Source organism: Sinohyriopsis cumingii, chromosome 8 (assembly GCF_028554795.1).
Source record: "Sinohyriopsis cumingii isolate HCF-2022 chromosome 8, ASM2855479v2, whole genome shotgun sequence".
Taxonomy (NCBI): domain Eukaryota; kingdom Metazoa; phylum Mollusca; class Bivalvia; order Unionida; family Unionidae; genus Sinohyriopsis; species Sinohyriopsis cumingii.
In genome coordinates, this window is record NC_142968.1 from 15,037,708 (window position 1) to 15,057,406 (window position 19,699).

General features: G+C 39.7%; 1 protein-coding gene across 7 annotated transcripts in view; it reads left to right on the forward strand.

Annotated features, from left to right (window-relative positions):
• LOC149793023 (monocarboxylate transporter 9-like) overlaps positions 1-19,699 on the forward strand; it is a 110,703-nt gene that overhangs the window by 78,506 nt on the left and 12,498 nt on the right. For 5 of the 7 annotated variants that reach the window (XM_089966899.1, XM_089966897.1, XM_089966902.1 and 2 more), the window contains one exon: positions 6,651-7,054. In XM_089966899.1, the coding sequence (XP_089823025.1) occupies positions 6,651-6,862 (212 nt within the window). In that variant the 3' untranslated portion in view covers positions 6,863-7,054. Of the gene's footprint in view, positions 1-6,650; positions 7,055-10,497; positions 10,980-13,466; positions 14,180-19,699 lie in introns of those variants that run through there. The other 2 variants (XR_016422694.1, XM_089966901.1) reach the window with 2 other exon arrangements.

The following is a 19,699-nucleotide window of genomic DNA, read 5'->3' on the forward strand; positions in this document are numbered from 1 at the left end:
AACATCAGTTTGCCTTGACAATGGTGAGGTAAGACGGGATGGTACAAGTCCGTGGGAGGCAAAACTTTGCACTTGATCAAGCCTTCGTATTGTCGAATGTTTTTCAGGTCGATGTGTTCCGTCAACAATTGCGGGTGCCCTACAGGAAAGCGACAATATTTGCACACGTAGGGATACAGCGAACACACGTCCAAGTATTTGATTTCTTCTCCTTTCTCTTCGTCGGCTTGGTACAGCAAACAGGTGGCATTGGTCCTTCCTCCGTACAAACTATCCCTCGGGTTTAGGGGGTCCATCAGCTTGTAACTTTCCACGGCACGTTTAAACTCGGGATCGGTTTTCATACGGTGATCGTACTCGTGTTCCCACATTTCCACCACTTGGTATCCTTGCTGTTCTAACTTTAGGCGTCGCTGACAAGTGTCCTGGTACAAGTCTTCCATGGTTCGTTGCAAAAACTGATTTTTAGTGCCACGGTCAAGGTAACAGACGGGACATCCGTGAAATAAGCAACCGTTAAACTCGTACACGATCTTGGGGTTTTCTAAGTCCCAGCCATCGACCGAATACGTTCCGATGGTCTTTTCACCCCCTCCGTTGCGAGCATGCTGAATCCACTTGTCTTCCTTGTCGCACAAGTAATGTAACCAACGTAGGGCTTTGACCGAGTATTGACGTTTGACATAGTGGGTTGTTTGAGGGCTGATGACAGCTACGGTGTTTTCAGGCATGAATCGTTGTCGATACACTAAGGAACACGCTTTGGCAATGGTGCAAGCTTCTTTCAAAGGATCGACCCCTCCGTGTTCCATGAACAGTTCTCGAAATTTTCCACAGCAACGCCGTAAAATGTCCACGTCGGAACGACAATACTTTAGCATTTCTTCCTGAAAGTCGAAAGGGTCCGAGGCGTGAGCCTGGTACCAAGCGTAGAAAGCTTCTCGTTGTTCGGTACGCATGTTGTCGGGGTCGTAATAGTGAGCCTCAGGTAAATGGGGTAGAACGGCGTGTTGATTGGCTTCCGTATTGAAAAAGTGTGGAAAGTACCCTTTAGCCATTTCTGTCATTCCAAACGTTTTAGACATTCGGCTCAAAGGCATGGCCAAATAGCTCATCGAATCTTTAAACTGTACTTGTCCCACTTGCATGAAAATGATTTTGGCTCCGTTCAAAGTCACTTTAGGACGCTCGGTGCCTTGTTCCGTATAGTATCTGAGAAGAAACTGTCCATCGTATCCGGAGAAATTGTGAGCCATCACCGTGGCATGACGATGACAATCTCCGTAACGTTCGATGTCCTCTTGGCTCCACGTCTTGTCGATGGGGTCTAAGACGCATTGGGCAAAATCGGCTAACGTGTTCGGTCCCCGAAAGATTTTTTCATGTCCTCCGGGAATCTTGCTGCAGTGAGGGCAATGACTGAAGATAGGTTCTTGAATGCACTTCTCGCACGCTCGATTAGCCACGCAGAAATTAGGAATGTGAATGCCAGTCTCTTGCATGCATTCGAAATCGAAAAAGATGAAATTGCCTTTCTTCTTGTGACCGTCCTCTTTCTCTGGTGGGGGTTGGTATTTTTGCACGTAGCATTGGTGTTCCAAGTCCACGATGTGGTGACAAATGTGACATTTTTTCTTTCCTCGACATACGTGTGCCTTGGCATTATTGGTAAGTATGCCTTGTCCACACGTAGGGCACAATCTCAGCAGTTGACAAGCACATTTCTTCTGTGAACCTTGCGTCTTCAAATGTTGTTGGTAACAGGTAGGGCTGACAAACGTGCGCAGACAAGCTGGACAATGCACTGGTTCTTCGCTCAGACAGGGTGGAGAGGCCAAACATCCTGAGCATTTCCATCCACAATGCTTGTGTTGCTCTCGATTATTAAAACCATAATCACATTTCTCACAGTAATATCTGTATCCCAGGAATGCAATGATACTGGTAATGGTATCGAAATGGTCATCGTGATGATAAAGGTGAATGTATTTTCCGTCCTTAAAATCTTGGCCTCGAAACAACAAAGGCCCACGCATTTCTTGAAGGTGCACTTTCAAGGTGTATCGTTGAGCTAGGGCATCTTGCAATTTTTGCATCTCAGGAATGTCACAGGGTGTGTCTTTGGACAGTCCGGCTTGTTGTAACAGGAGTTCTGCTTCGTTTCGTTGTTTGGCTCGGTTCGATTTTCGAATGTTCTCCCAGGTTCTTTTCCATTCTGCCGTGTCGTTCTTGTTGGCATAGGTTCGTCCCACCACTATGGCTCGGGCTAAACACATCTGGTCTTGAGGGTTGTTAATTCGGACGAGACTTGTTTTGGTGTTGCGAAGGTCGTCCACCAATAACATCTTTTTGCGTCCAGTCCCTTGAGGAGGAGAGACGTGGGTCATGTCCAGTGTGGCTTTTCCATCGGTGATGTCAAACTGGTCATTAGATTGTTGTACGTGTTGAATCTTGTCCATGACTTTGGAAGCGGTCAATTCTGCAGGGGTGCTAAACTCGATCCAAACAGGGGATTTCAAACCGTCGTGTTGTATGGATAGTCTCAAGCGATCGTCTTCTTTGGGTTGACATTGTCGCTTGAGTGTGGTGAGCAAAGAATCCCACACCCCAGTGATAAACACTTCTGCTTTCTCTAACGGCACTTCAGCCTTGAAATCTTTAAACTTCACTGTGTATTTGTAAGAGGAGCGCTTTTCCGTCTGTCGAATGGAATAGTATTTTTCAGGGTTGACTAAGGGTGGTGAACTTGGTTTAGAGGGTTCGGATTCTGGTTCACTCATGTCCTCTTCAAAATCACTGGCATGAATTTGTGCCAAGATTTCAGCCCTGGTACGAGGCGATAGATCACGTTTCTGCCTCTTACTTTCTTCTTCTTTCTTCTCAAATGAATAGGATCGTTTCATCTTGAGTGCAAAACGTCAAATGACTCAAGTTTAAACACTATGGACTAATTTATAGTCATGGCAGACCAGCGTATATAAAAGGGTGTGTGTCTTGTCCTTTCACTATTCATTTCACTCTCAAACCGAGCACAACGATGGAAGAGACTAACCAAATCGAACGTTTCATCAGAGCTTTGCGAGGGGTCATTAGAAAATTCTCTTCAGACCAGCCCACGGACTACTCTCCTTCCTTTCGAGATAAAAGTCAAGATACTTGCTATATCTGTCAGAAGAAAGGGCATTGGTCTTCAGAGTGTCCAGACCGTCAAAAAAGAAAAAATGGGGCTAGAAAAGACAAAAGTCAAGATACCTGTTATTATTGTCAAGAAAAAGGACATTGGTCTCCAGATTGCCCAATAAAGAAACAACAGGAGTCAGAAGAAAAGAGGGATTCTTCAGAAGAAGAGAGGGATTCTTCAGAGGAAGAGAGGGATTCTTCAGAGGAAGAAGAGGAAGAAAGAAGACAATTCTGTTTACAAGAGGCAAAGAAAAAGAAACAGGAGAAGAAAAGAAGAAGGGAAGAAAATGAGGAGAAAGAAGAGGAAAAGACGGTGAAGAAATTCAAAAAACAGAGAGACTAAATAAGGAGACAGAAGAAGTCAATGAACTTTATATTAAAGTGTTCTGTTGTGAATTGTGAATTGGATTGTAAGAATGGATAAAAGAATAAATTAATTATATAAGGTAAGTGTCTTTGAGCTTTGATTTTAAAATAAGAAGCTACACTCACGCACTCATACAAAGACACGTACTATAAGGGGTAAAATGGGCTGGGTTTTTTTTTGTTGTTGAGTTATTGGCAAATTGAAAGGCTATCTCTTTTCGAGAAATGTGGGCTGGCCCTGAAAAGGGCCTTTTTGGTGTAGGGGTGAGTTTAAGCAATCAACTTTAACTGCCTTAAGCCTTTGCCACGGCCAAGGCCTACTTCTGGACTGCGTAATGTTGATGATGATGATGATTTGGTTGAAATCACTAAGGGTGGTACGGTAGGCTTAGTCACAGGGTTAACGTGTTTAGCTCGGGAAGGTCGTATTCTCTTTGGTCGTAATAAAGAAGTCTGATACATTTGTTTCAGACTTCTTAACTCCGCTAAAATGTCCAACAGTACCGTGACCGTTTGATTTTCACCCTCTTGTTTCTTTGCTGCTACTTCTTCTTGCTGTTGTTGCTGTTGTATTTTTCTTACCTCTTCTTCTTGCTGAAGCTGTAGGAGAAAAGCTTGTTCCGCTTCCTTTTGTCGTTGTATAAATTTCTCCAATTCTTCTTTCTGTCTCTGTCTAAAATTCTCCACTTGCGGTAATGAAGAAGGTAACGAAGGTTCTGGAACAAATTCTTGCGAGGTAAGAAAATCCACAAAATCCCAATTTACCTCTTCTGAAAGTAAGTCCGGGTTCCCTTGGGCAGTCTCCCCTGCTGGTGCACCAGTGAATCGTTTTCTGAGTTTCCGTCATGTTGAATCACTGTTACATAGATTGACTGTACACAAGCGCTAGCGAATCTATATAGACCACGTGACATCACAGACTGCTCTCTTCGGATTGGATGCGGGCTGACTGAATTTTGTAACGCGTGTTCGGATTGGTGAATGAACTCAATCCGTTTCAATCCTTCCTCTACCTATAAATAAGCGCAGTTCACTGCGTTGATTCACCTGTTCTCGTCGCTTCAAGATGTGGACCACAGTCGAATCATCCACCCTTGTGTCTTCACTGATGTTTAGGACGGACATGCTCATGTATGTCCGGTCCAAGTGGACCGTTGTCGACAAGTCAGACACCAGTCTGTGGATACGAAGAGTGTACGTAGAAAGACAAGGTTGCCTCAAGAGGACACTGATTTATGGCCCTCGAGTAAGACGCAGCTTGAGGACAAGAAGATGCCGCAGATGCCCTTTATGTTAATGGATACATTAACATAAACCCAAAGGCCCTTTTCAGGGTCACCCATATTTCTCGAAAAGAGAATGACTTTCAATTGCCTAGCACATTTTTTTTTTATTTTAAAAAAATCCCATGTTAAATTCCGCTTGTCCCTAAAGTAGTTTTTTTTCCTCCCATGTTAAATTCCCCTTGTCCCTAGACAAGCCCAAACTCTATTCCCCATGTTAAATTCCCATTGTCCCTAGACAAGCCCAAACCCTATTCCCCATGTTAAATTCCCATTGTCCCTAGAGTGGCCCAGGGTTTTTCTCCATGTTAAATTTACATAGTCCCCAGAGTGGCCCAGGGGTGTTTTTAATGGTAATTCCCATTGTCCCTAGGGTGGCCCACTTCACTACTACTGTAAGTGTACTTGGGAAAATTCATTAAAATACTTGGACCGCTAGCGACATCTGCTGTTTGCATGAGGTATCACAGTCAAAATCAGATTATAATTCAACCATAGAATGCTTTTTGAAGTAGTTGATAGTCAAACAGAGTTGAAAAATGATTCTACCAAACTTCCACCTAGCCATTCGCAGACATAATTACGCAACGAGTTGAATGCCGTTTGCAAAAAATTGAATAGAAATACGTATGGCATTACTTACCGAAATACTGCATTTAATTAATTCTAGATATCTTGGATAATAACTTTGGAAAGTTAAACATTATTATTTGTACAATTACCGAAGCTGCAGGACATGCATCGAGTATGAATTGATACAAATGTCATGTTAAAAACAATGATATATTGAGAGTCTTTGCAAATCAGTGCTTTACTTGACGAAGGAAGGCAAAATGCGTACTTGACGAAGTAGGGTCATGAAATGCATGATTTTGACGAATTATGGCAATGAAATGCATTACATGACGACGTTCGGGAACGAAATGCGTACTTGACGAAGAACGGGAACGAAATGAGTACTTGACGAAGTATGGCAACGAAACGAGTACTTGACAAGTACGGCAACGAAATGCATACTTGGCGAAGAACGGGAACGAAATGCGTACTTGACGAAGAACGGGAACGAAATGCGTACTTGACGAAGTACGGGAATGAAATGCGTACTTGACGAAGTACGGGAACGAAATGCGTACTTGACGAAGTACGAAAATGAAACGAGTACTTGACGAAGTAGGGTAATGAAATGCATTATTTTGACTAAGTACGGGAACGAAATGCGTTACATGACGAAGTACAGAGATTATGATGCATTGCTTGTGGAATTACTGCAATGAAAAGAGTTACTTGATGAAATACATCAAGCGAATCCATTACCTGAGTCAAAGAAATTCATTACTTACGGAATACGGTAATGAAATGAATTCCTTGGGGAAATACTGCAATGGAACGAGTTACTTGATGAAAATAGGCAAGGCAATGCGAATAATATCTGTTTATCAGTGCATAACGCGCATTTAAATGCGAACAGTCTCGATTTAGATCTGATGTTGCGTAATGATTTGAAAGATGGGATATATTTGGAAATTTTAAGTTGAACGAATAAACGCATGCAGTCAGGTTTGGTTCAGAGCAGGGTAGGACAACTAGGACTAAATTCCGGGGGTCCACAACGGTCAGGGGGTCTACCGCCGTTACAATTTGTAATTCATCGGGGTCTCCTGGAGAATTTTTTCTGTCCGCGGCCTTTGTTTGGCTGTAAGCCTTTATTTGTGCTGGAGTTATACAAGAGAAAACGATATTTGTCTGGCTCAAAGTTTGGGGGCTTACTACATTTTTTAATGATAATTAAACTGCAAATTTATTTAATAAATTTTCGTTTAGGTTTTCTTCTTGATGCTCTTGGATCCTACATTTATCCTTTCATAATGGCGGGCACAATGTATCTAGTCTCAGGATTAGCATGTTTTGTGGTGTTCATCATTGCTGCTGGACATAAAACGAAGAACCAGTCTGAAAATGCTGATGTCACCGTTTCAGTTTCCGGTAATAAGAAAAATACTTCAGTTTCCGAGGAATCTTCAACAAGTTTATAGTATACTGAAATCTCTTGGGATGAAAAATGGAGGCGCAATATAGAGACTGTACACTCCGTCAAATATCACAGTGTATAACCGTACAGAGTTGTATTGCCTCTTGAACGGAATGTCGTGGTGTCGGATTTAAATAATTATGAATGCAGTGGTAGGATTCTAAGAAAAGATATTGTATTAAAGGGATGAAAGTTGTGACTGTTTTATTTTAATTTTTGATGTAAAAGTTTTATAAGAAAATAATGAGAAATTCGAGTCACACACAAACAGCAGCTGTAATTAATTATCGTGAAATTTAAGCTATGTGGATAAGAGAAGGCGGATTTTAAAATACTGTTTTGTTATCGTGGTAGTTAAGCAGTGTTGATAAGGGAAGGCAGATTCTTTTAAAATACTGTTTTATTATCGTGGCAGTTACTAGTTAAGCAGTGTTGATAAGGGAATGCGGATTCTTTTAAAATACTGCTTTATTATCGTGATAGTTAAGCAGTGTTGATAAGGGAATGCGGATTCTTTTCAAATACTGTTTTATTATGGTGATAGTTAAGCAGTGTTGATAAGGGAAGGCAGATTCTTTTAAAATACTGTTTTATTATCGTGGTAGTTAATCTATGTTGATAAGGAGAGGCGGATTCTTCTAAAAAACTGTTTTATTATGGTGATAGTTAAGCAGTGTTGATAAGGGAAGGCAGATTCTTTTTAAAATACTGTTTTATTATAGTGATAATTAAGCAGTGTTGATAAGGGAATGCGGATTCTTTTAAAATACTGTTTTATTATCGTGATAGTTAAGCAGTGTTATTAAGGGAAGGCGGATTCTTTTAAAATACTGTTTTATTATCGTGGTAGTTAAGCATTGTTGATAAGGGAAGGCGGATTCTTTTAAAATACTGTTTTATTATCGTGGTAGGTAATATATGCTGATAAGGGGAGGCAGATTCTTTTAAAGTACTGTTTTATTATCGTGATAGTTACGCAGTGTTGACAAGGGAAGGCAGATTCTTTTTAAAATACTGTTTTATTATCGTGATAGTTACGCAGTGTTGATAAGTGAAGGTAGATTCTTTTTAAAATACTGTTTTATTATGGTGATAGTTAAGCTGTGTTGATAAGGGAAGGCGGATTCTTTTTAAAATACTGTTTTATTGCCGTGGTAGTTAAGCAGTGTTGATAAGGGAATGCGGATTCTTTTAAAATACTGTTTTATTATGGTGATAGTTAAGCAGTGTTGATAAGGGAAGGCAGATTCTTTTTAAAATACTGTTTTATTGCCGTGGTAGTTAAGCAGTGTTGATAAGGGAATGCGGATTCTTTTAAAATACTGTTTTATTATGGTGATAGTTAAGCAGTGTTATTAAGGGAAGGCGGATTCTTTTAAAATACTGTTTTATTATCGTGGTAGTTAAGCAGTGTTGATAAGGGAAGGCGGATTCTTTTAAAATACTGTTTTATTATCGTGCTAGTTAAGCATTGTTATTAAGGGAAGGCGGATTCTTTTAAAATACTGTTTTATTATGGTGATAGTTAAGCAGTGTTATTAAGGGAAGGCGGATTCTTTTAAAATACTGTTCTATTATCGTTGTAGTTAATCTGTGTTGATAAGGGAAGGCGGATTCTTTTAAAATACTGTTTTATTATCGTGCTAGTTAAGCAGTGTTGATAAGGGAAGGCGGGTTCTTTTAAAATACTGTTTTATTATCGTGGTAGTTAAGCAGTGTTGATAAGGGAAGGCGGATTCTTTTGAAATACTGTTTTATTATCGTGGTAGTTAATCTATGTTTATAAGGGGAGGCGGATTCTTTTAAAATACTGTTTTATTATCGTGGTAGTTAATATATGTTGATAAGGGGAGGCGGATTCTTTTAAAGTACTGTTTTATTATCGCGATAGTTACGCAGTGTTGATAAGGGAAGGCAGATTCTTTTTAAAATACTGTTTTATTATCGTGATAGTTAAGCAGTGTTGATAAGGGAAGGCGGATTCTTTTAAAATTTTGTTTTATTATCGTGGTAGTTAAGCAGTGTTGATAAGGGAAGGCGGATTCTTTTGAAATACTGTTTTATTATCGTGGTAGTTAATCTATGTTTATAAGGGGAGGCGGATTCTTTTAAAATACTGTTTTATTATCGTGGTAGTTAATATATGTTGATAAGGGGAGGCGGATTCTTTTAAAGTACTGTTTTATTATCGCGATAGTTACGCAGTGTTGATAAGGGAAGGCAGATTCTTTTTAAAATACTGTTTTATTATCGTGATAGTTAAGCAGTGTTGATAAGGGAAGGCGGATTCTTTTAAAATTTTGTTTTATTATCGTGGTAGTTAAGCAGTGTTGATAAGGGAAGGCGGATTCTTTTGAAATACTGTTTTATTATCGTGGTAGTTAATCTATGTTTATAAGGGGAGGCGGATTCTTTTAAAATACTGTTTTATTATCGTGATAGTTAAGCAGTGTTGATAAGGGAAGGCAGATTCTTTTTAAAATACTGTTTTATTATCGTGATAGTTAAGCAGTGTTGATAAGGGAAGGCGGATTCTTTTAAAAGACTGTTTTATTGTCGTGGTAGTTAAGCAGTGTTGATAAGGGAAGGCGGATTTACTAAAATACTGTTTTATTACGTGGTAGTTAAGCTGTGTTGATAAGGGAAGGCGGATTTTCTAAAATACTGTTTTATTATAGTGGGAGTTAAACTTTGTTGACAAGGGAATGGTGATTTTTTAAATAAAAAAATACTGTTTTATTATCGTGGTAGTTATGCTGTGTTGATAAGGGAAGGTCGATTTTTAAAAAATTAGTTTTATTATCGTGGCAGTTAAGCTGTGTTGATAAGGCAAGGCACATTTTTTTAAATACTGTTGCAGTTAATTATCGTGAAAGTTAAGTCGTGCTACCAGGAAAGGCGGATTATTTTATATACTGTTGTAAGGAATTACGAGATAAATGTGAACAACACCACGTACCTGCCAACTTTATCGTAGAGATGTATGGAAATAATCCACACCATACAACTTTATCGTAGAAACGTATCGGAATAATCCACACCATACAACTTTATCGTAGAAACGTATCGGAATAATCCACACCATACAACTTTATCGTAGAAACGTATCGGAATAATCCACACCATACAACTTTATCGTAGAAACGTATCGGAATAATCCACACCATACAACTTTATCGAGAAGTATCGGAATAATCCACACCATACAACTTTATCGAGAAGTATCGGAATGATCAACATTTTATAACATCTTACTCGTTGGTAAACTGGACTTTGCTGTAGACTGTTGTTTTCAACTGCACGATGGAGACTCGTTTTTGCATCCAACATTTTTGGCATGCATCTGAGCAGATTAAAGGGGTGTGGGGGTTAAACAACAACCAATAAGGTATGATTCGATGCGATATAGTCCTGGATAGAGCTCTTTCCTTAGTGGTCGCAGTCTGGCGCGTATCACGTATTTATTAATTACACGTGTACTCTTTTACCTGAGCCAGGAATCACCCATCATTCTGTGATCAGGTTAGGCATACTGCATTACGGACGAAGAAATGTAAATGTGTTATATCGATACTGGTCTATGTTTTGTTTGTTTACATGTACGAAACTAAAAAGTCTTAGGTGTTTTATATTTAACAGATATGACAACACAAGAGCAACATGTTTTCCATGTGAGTCGCTATTGACAACGTATGTTTCACCGCCCACTCAATCTTTCCAGAGTTAACCAGCACACAAAAATAATGCGGGATATTTAACAAACGTCCATGCAAGCATTGTAAGTTTAAGACTGCTTTATATTCTGGTTAAAAATATAGCCTTTTTTCATGTAAAATACAGCCATGTACGTCCTTAATTTATCGTTTAATTACAATTTTATTTCCACATTTATTAGAGGCAAAGGTGCTCCCTACGCCCTACCGTAAATAACGTTTCAAAGTCAAGTTAACTCCGACTTTTGGACGCTTCGTCTTATTTAAAATAAAATCTGCAATTCAGTCCTTTTAGATTTTGCATAAATTCTGAGATAATTTATGAAGAATATATACTAGTACACCCAAATCTAACACTAAATCCCTATAAGTCCCCATTTGTTAGTAGAGTTTCCCCACTCACTACTAACACTAAGCCTATAATAGAACAATGTATAATTGATATCCATCCCAAGCCTACTGTCAACTCAGGACCTATATAATAATATGCAATTACTATTCATCCCAAGCTTAGTGCCTACTCAGGATGTATAGGATAATATGTAATTAATATTCATCACAAGTTTACTGCCTACTCAGGACCTATAATAGAACAATGTGTAATTGATATCCATCCCAATCCTACTGCCTACTCAAGACCTATAGAATAATATGTAATTAATATTCATCCCAAAGCCTACTGTCTACTCAGGACCTATATAATAATATTTAATTGATATTCATCACAAGCCTACTGTCTACTCAGGACCTATATAATAATATGTATATAATATTCATCCCAAGCTTAGTGCCTACTCAGGACCTATAATAGAACAATGTGTAATTGATATCCATCTCAATCATACTGTCTACTCAGGACCTATATAATAATATGTAATTAATATCCATCCCAAGCCTACTGCCTATTCAGGACCTATAATAGAACAATGTGTAATTGATATCCATCCCAAGCCCACTGCCTCCTCAGGACCTATAATAGAACAATGTGTAATTGATATTCATCACAAGCCCACTGCCTCCTCAGGACCTATAATAGAACAATGTGTAATTAATATCCATCCCAAGCCTACTGCCTATTCAGGACCTATAATAGAACAATGTGTAATTGATATCCATCCCAAGCCCACTGCCTCCTCAGGACCTATAATAGAACAATGTGTAATTGATATCCATCCCAAGCCCACTGCCTCCTCAGGACCTATAATAGAACAATGTGTAATTGATATCCATCCCAAGCCCACTGCCTCCTCAGGATCTATAATAGAACAATGTGTAATTAATATCTATCCCAAGCCTACTGCCTATTCAGGACCTATAATAGAACAATGTGTAATTGATATCCATCCCAAGCCCACTGCCTCCTCAGGACCTATAATAGAATAATGTGTAATTGATATCCATTCCAAGCATACTGTCTGCTCAGGACCTATATAATAATATGTAATAATATCGATCCCAAGCCTACTGCTTATTCAGGACCTATAATAGAACAATGTGTAATTGATATCCATCCCAAGCCCACTGCCTCCTCAGGACCTATAATAGAACAATGTGTAATTGATATTCATCCCAAGCCTACTGTCTACTCAGGACTTATATAATAATATGTAATTAATATCCATCCCAAGCCTACTGCCTACTCAGGACCTATGGAATAATATGTAATTAATATTCATCCCAAGCCTATTGTCAACTCAGGACCTATAATAGAACAATGTATAATTCATATCCATCCCAAGCCTACTGTCTACTCAGAACTTATATAATATTATGTAATTAATATCATTCCCAAGCCTACTGCCTACTCAGGACCTATAATAGAACAATGTATAATTGATATCCATCCCAAGCCTGCTCAGGACCTATAGAATAATATGTAATTAATATTCATCCCAAGCCTACTGTCTACTCAGAACCTGTATAATAATATGCAATTAATATTCATCCCAAAGCCTACTGCCTACTCAGGACTGATAATAGAACAATGCATAATTGATATCCATCCCAAGCCTACTGCCTACTCAGGACTTATAGAATAATATTTAATTGATATTCATCACAAGCCTACTGCCGACTCAGGACCTATAGGATAATATGTAATTAATATGCATCACAAGTTTACTGCCTACTCAGGACCTATAATAGAACAATGAGTAATTGATATCCATCCCAAGCCTAGTGTCTACTCAGGACCTATAGAATAATATGTAATTAATATTCATCCCATGCCTACTACCTACTCAGGACCTATACAAAAATATGTAATTAGTATTCATACCAAGCCTACTGTCTACTCTGGACCTATAGAAGAATGTGTAATTGATATCGATCCCAAGCCAACCATGTACCAGGACCTGTAGAAGAGGGTGTAATTGATATCCATCGTGAGCCTGGCATTTACTCGGGACCTAATTGAAGAACAATAATTAGGTGTTTTCTCAGTAGAATTCAGTGAAAACGTATACTCCAGATCTGTTGTTAACACTTTATACATTACATTATATTCGTCGTATAATACCCAATACCTGATTTTCAATAGCAAAAACAAATCAATTTCAGAAGAGGAAGAAACCTGTGCATCACTAATTGAGTGTTTCCAAAGTTATTCCCCTTTAATCGATTATATTAAAAAGTGCTAGTTAAGTCAGTCTATGCGATTTTATTAATCATCTCTTTTATCCCTTTTTTTCTTAATTATTATAATACAGATAAGAGAATTTTGAATTCATACTTTATACACACACTTGTACTTCATGCAGTTTATTATTTGTTTACTTCGCACAAGAAAACAACATCTTGACAAAGATATCACAAATTCAATACATACTGTTCTTTTTTGGAATCTTTTGCTTTATTTGCTTACTTTTAATTGTTTTATAACATTTGTCTTTTCAGAACAAATATGGTAAGCTTTTCATATATAAATGTTAATCGATAGTTCTTTTTTATCTAATCTTGAGATGATTTCCAATGCTATGTTTTAACTCGCACTTCTAAGTAAGTAATAACATCACATTATATAGGGACAGAGTATGCTGTTTATTGTAAATCTCTGCGTTCTGCAGATAATGCATATATTGCCTGATCTTTTACGTTATTATTTACTCAGGTTATTTCAACCTCTGTTTTTCTTAACAATTTACACTTATTTTCAAAATCCCTTGAGAAGAATAAAATTTCTTGTTATGTGAAAAACAACACACGTAAAACCAGGTTTTAGAATGGCTGACTAAGAGCTCAACATAAAAAATTACCCTCCTGTGGAACTTCTTAGTTGTGTAGGAATTTAAAAAATAATACTTTTTAAGCGCTTCTGTAACTTAAGTCTAGATTTTTACTCCAAAACGTCACTGTCTCAACTAATTAATATGCATAATCAAATAACACAGGTTCTGATTCGCATAGTTATGTGAGCATGGTTTTTATGTGGCATCTCAGAAGGTGTTCACCGCATGTACTATGAAAGCATACTACACAAGCTTCAATAATATCGCATTCCAGGACAATGCTGTGTTGATTCGCATACCATTTGTCTCTACCGAGACGAACGTTGGTTCTAAGTGAAAATATTTTGCATATGAAAATGATCAAAGATGGAGCAACTCAAGGTCAGCAGCAGAGGGGGCGAATCCGACAACTTTTTAGACAAAATTTGATTGAGGCTTTAAAACGACAAATAGAGCCTTCCTTCGAAATCTCACTTTTCGAACAAAAAAAAAATAAAGTCTCCGTTTGGCAAATGGAGCCTTAGCGTTTTTTGCTCGAAAACGCTATATTTCGCCACAACATCTCGTTGGTGTTTTCCCGTGGTAATCATCGGGCGTCCCGCGTCGATGTCATCGCCCCCTCTGCTGCTAAGTGGTTATTTACAATGAAAATTATTTACAACTAACCGAATATTTGGTCAAGTCCGATACGATATCGTGTCCGAGGATCATGTAAATTTATCGTTACGAATCCATGTGGGGTCGACTGAGCATGACTAAAAAAGTTTCGAAAAACATTAAAGTCCATGTCACCGCCGCACCATGTCTGCCAAATATTTCGTAGCGTGTGTGTATCAACGCCGTTGAACACAGCAAGAATATTACAGTTGTCTCTAATTACTTTTGGAATCTGAGTGTATCGTTGAGTGACATATATCACGTCAGTGTTTTTATGCCTGCCTCTGGAAAATATCCTAGCTGGGTTTTTTTGATTGTCTAACATAACATCATCGTACACGACTAGATTGTTAACGTCGCCGTCAATATCATCAATACCCGGTGCATCATTGATATCCGTAATAAACTCGATGACATTTTTTTTAGCGATCGCTGATGCATTCTCGTTAAAATCTTTCAACACCTCGTAGCATCGTTGATCATCCACGCTAGGGGCGATTAAATACAACTTATCCCACTTCATCCATCTCATTATTAAATTGAGTAACAATTGCGTCTTGCCGGATCCAGATGGTCCGATGATAATCATCCGGATCGAGTTTGGTAACGCTGCAACATGCTTAACTGGTTCTCTTGTTTTAGTCGCCGAAAAATCAATTATATTCATATCTCTATACATAAATTATGGATCTATATTGTGTGAAGTGTAGAGTGCGTACTGGCACAAATGATATGACAACCGCTACAACAAGAAATAACAGATCGGCGCTTACTGGTAAGTGTGTACAATGCGGTACAAAGAAATTTAGATTTATTTCTATTAGACCCGGAGATGTTTTAAAAAAAAGCGAGGAGGTGACATCGCAGCCAAATTGGCAAAACTCCCCGGAACACCGTGGGCAAAGTATCCAGGAGAAAAACACCTCCCAGGATATAACTACTGTGGCCCCGGAACACGATTAGATATTAGACTCGATGATCAAAATCAGCCCAAACCCGGTGAGTATCCAATAAACGCTATCGATAAGGCGTGTCATGCTCATGATGTTGCTTACAAAATTAGCGATCTGCAACAGCGTCATATCGCGGATGTAAAATTAATTCACGCATTAAATGCTATTCCTGATAAATCCGTCAAAGAAAAATTGGCCTCATGGTTGGTTAAATCGGCTATGAAAGGTAAATTAATGATTGGAGGCGGAGCTTCTCGCGCTGGTAATTGAAAACGCTAGCGTTTATAATAACAACATGGAATCCATCTATTATTCTCCGAGAGGATACTGGAAGGGGAAGGCCGCAATTGGTAAGCTTGCAAGCGCTGCAAAGGTAACAAAGGCCACTGCGGCTAATTGGTTATCCAAACAGGCTATATGGCAAATTTATCTACCACCGCCTAAACAAATCAACTTTTCGCGCTTTGATGTCAGCGTACCTAATGAAGTTCATCAGGCTGATATACTATTTTTGCCGCATGACAACGGTTACAAATACGCGCTAACCGTAGTTGATGTTGCGAGTCGATACAAACAAGCGGAACCGTTAAAAACAAAGTCGGCAACTGAAGTAGCCGCTGCGTTTGAAAGAATTTATCGAAGAGGCCCTCTGCGCTGGCCAAATCTATTACAAGTTGATCCCGGTAGTGAATTTCGCGGCGCTGTTTTATCAGCGTTGAAACATCATAGCGTCGCGATACGACGAGGTCATACTGCGCTACATCGTGATCAGGCAATTGTTGAACGATTCAATCGGACTCTTGCTGAACGGTTATTTGGATATCAATACGCGAAGGAATTCATCCAAGAAAAACGATCTCGTGAATGGGTTAAAAGGTTGCCAGGTGTAATTGCAGCGTTAAATAACGAGATTACCCGAGCAATCAACATGAAGCCCAGCGACGCGATTAAATACGAGTATATACCCGGAAAATCAAAAATAAATAGCGTTTCCAAGCCGATTCTTGGCGATGTCACTGTTAGATATCTATATGAACCAGGAGAGCTTGAAGGCGGTAAAAAAAGAGCTACTGATCCTATTTGGAGTGTTACCACACATAACATATCAACGATAACACGATCAACTGGTAGACCACCAATCTATAGACTGGATTCAACTGCTCCTCGGCGCGGATTTACACGCGAGCAACTACAAGTGATACCTGACGATACTCAATTGCCCCCACGTGGTCTTAACTAGCGCCGTTGCGTCTATTACACTCAAGACATGTCAACCTCACATTGTTTTTGACATGACCGAGACTGTTATCGATCCTGTCCACGGTAAATTGGCGAGCGTCTTTATCCGAATAACGCCAGCGCATTACACAATTACAACTCGCGCAGTGATTATTCTGTTGTTGTCGTAACGCAATTATTAATTCGGCATCAATATCAAAACGCCGCTGTTTTTTTTTATCCTGTTGGCGGTAACCCGAGAGTTTTCTATCAATGACGCTTGCATCGATGACTCCGTCACTGGCTTCGTCACTGACTCCGTCAATAACAATTCTTCGAAGCTGATTTATCCTTCGTACTCGGGACACTGCAAGATAGACTAGATTCGACCATTCGATGCGATTATCAACCATCCAAACAATTGTGTCCGTGATGGTTAGTCCCTGCGAGGAATGTATTGTTGTTGCGTATCCTAGCGTCCACGGGGATTTATCAGCACGTAGCGCGTCCTCGACGACGCTGATATCAACGAGCACGATATCATTCAGCACGAGAATTTGTTTTTTTGTCCCCGACGCTGTCGGGCCCGGGATTTCAACTTCAATGTTCTGCCGCCGTGTGTCCGCGGGTCTATAACATAACGGCACTGGGCGCGTTGGAAACTTTTCCTTATGCAACGCAAACAACTTCCGCTGAAGTGTGTCTCTGACTATCTTTCTACTCGCTACAATCAAATCGTTTGGTCTCCATGTTTCCCAGAATTCATTTAACGGCGTTTCCGGAATCACCTCGCGGATTATTTCACATTGAACTCTATCCGGCTGTAATCTGATTAATTTTTTAACCCCGCGCAGTTGTTCATCAAGTGCCCGTTAATCAGTATCGGTTTCTTCGTAATAGTCCACAAACCCCTTTAACCAATCATGTGGACCCTCGCCGACAAATGGTGGTGGTTGACCATGGTCGCCACACATGATCACCGCTGTATTCGCGAGCAGCAACCAATCAAGAAACATTTGTAAAGTATCTAACGAAACAGTACATATCTCATCCCAAATGATAACCCCAGGAATAAATTTTTCACCCATTCGATCAGGAGTCCACTCACCGCCGCTGTATCGAAAAAAGCTGTGATAAGTAACGGCGTCAACATTTCGTTGTTTTATCTCTCGCGCTAGTCTATGAGTCGGTGTAAGCACGATTATACTTGCCCGCGTTCGAAATAATTCAATTGCCCGAGTCGTCTTTCCTGACCCGCCACAGCCGCTTAAATAAACTGTTTTGTGTCTACAAATTGGATCAGAACACGATGGTGCATTAGACCATTCTGATAATTTATCACAGCGTAAGTAGTTGTTCTCAACGGTGACATCTGCTGACGGGGAATAATCGCGTCGTATTTCATTTTTAATTCTCCATGTACCCCAACTCTCGTCTGGACTAGTAAACTCGGTTACGTTTTTCTTATACTTCGCGTCTATATAAAACGAATCAACGGCTACTCTAACCGCGGTATCGGGAAATCTATTTATCATCGAGAATAAATTGATAGCGGCGTAACCCAGCATAGACGCCCTCAAATGCGGGTATGCCGGGCTGTCTCCGTCGCTGTAGGTAACAACTGTACCCAACCTCGTTCCATTGGACAAGAAAGCTGTTTTGCAGTTCACGTATCTATTTTTTGCCACTGCGTCCTTGATTACGAAATCATATTCTGCGTCATCTATAATCAACCGTGAGCAATATCGTTTGTAATCGCAGTTTTTTCCACCTTGTGTGAACTTACCAATTATTCTTCTACCGAGATCTTTTGCCTCGCGGTTTCGTTGGTTAAATATCCTCCTGGACCATTCGATGATATATTCCTCGTCGGCATCAATGTTTTTTCTGGACTCGTCAATTATGCTATCTAGACGCTCCGGTTCTGGTAACCAGACTTCAGTCTGCGCCCGGTATGATATAATCGCGTCACTGACAATCAACGAAACTAGCATGCTACAATCAATCATATACCGTAGCAGCGCTATTGGCAGCCACTTCTTTTCAGCTATGTGTCTACCGATCCAAATATAGCAACAGCGATGGAGTCCTGCCGCGAATTCAAATGATACTATGCGAGCGAATCCGGTTAAATCAAAATTAGGCAGTGGTCCATTAATAGCAACACGAGTCATTTCATGACTGGGGTGTCCAAATCGTTTGAAATATTCAGCGGCGGATCCATACCCGAGAAAACTCGCTGGATAACAGGCAACCATATCAACCGAGATCATATCGTCGCGGTTGTATTCAGTGTTCCATAGTCCACCGTGATAGTATTCCAAACAACTGGATTGTACATCCGGTAGAAATTCCTTGCGCGTTGGTCTCCACGCATTTTTCCTTGCTGCAACATGAGCCGCAACCGATGGAATCGTAAAACAATTTGTTAGCAGTTGTTCATCATGCTCTTCAAATTCCATGGCGGTTTTTTTCATCCTGTTGTGAAACGCTTCAGTGCGATATAATTCACCGTTTGGTCTTACAAACTGATCAAAGGTATCCGCATCGTTTTCAGCGCTGCGAAGTAACCACACTGACACAGGGTCGTTTTTACACAAGCAAGCAATAGCATCAAATAGTTTCCTCTCCGCGAGAAAACCATCCCGGGAGAATTCTTCGGGTATATACTTTACTGTTCTATCCCGTGGAAATATTGTGATCGCGGGCGTCCATGCGTGTTCGTTATGATCAATAATTTTGATTGGGGCTCCATTTGATTTGTACTTTGATTCGTATAATACTTCACCGGTTATCGTTGTAACGGTTATTGGAAATCTCAGCGATGTTTCTAATCTCGCTATGTCGCTGATGGTTGCTCCACGCTCTTTTACGGTTAGTTCCCACTGGTTAATTTTGCTACGTCGTAAATCAGTCAATTTGTTTCCTTGACACGCATTTGTAAAATGCTCTATTACTCGTTCTGCTACACAATTTATCCCCGTTGACTGTTTCATTGGTTTCAGTTTTCCGATATCAGGTTTCTTATTTAACGGGTATATTCCATAAACAACTGCTGTTTCAGGATACGCTC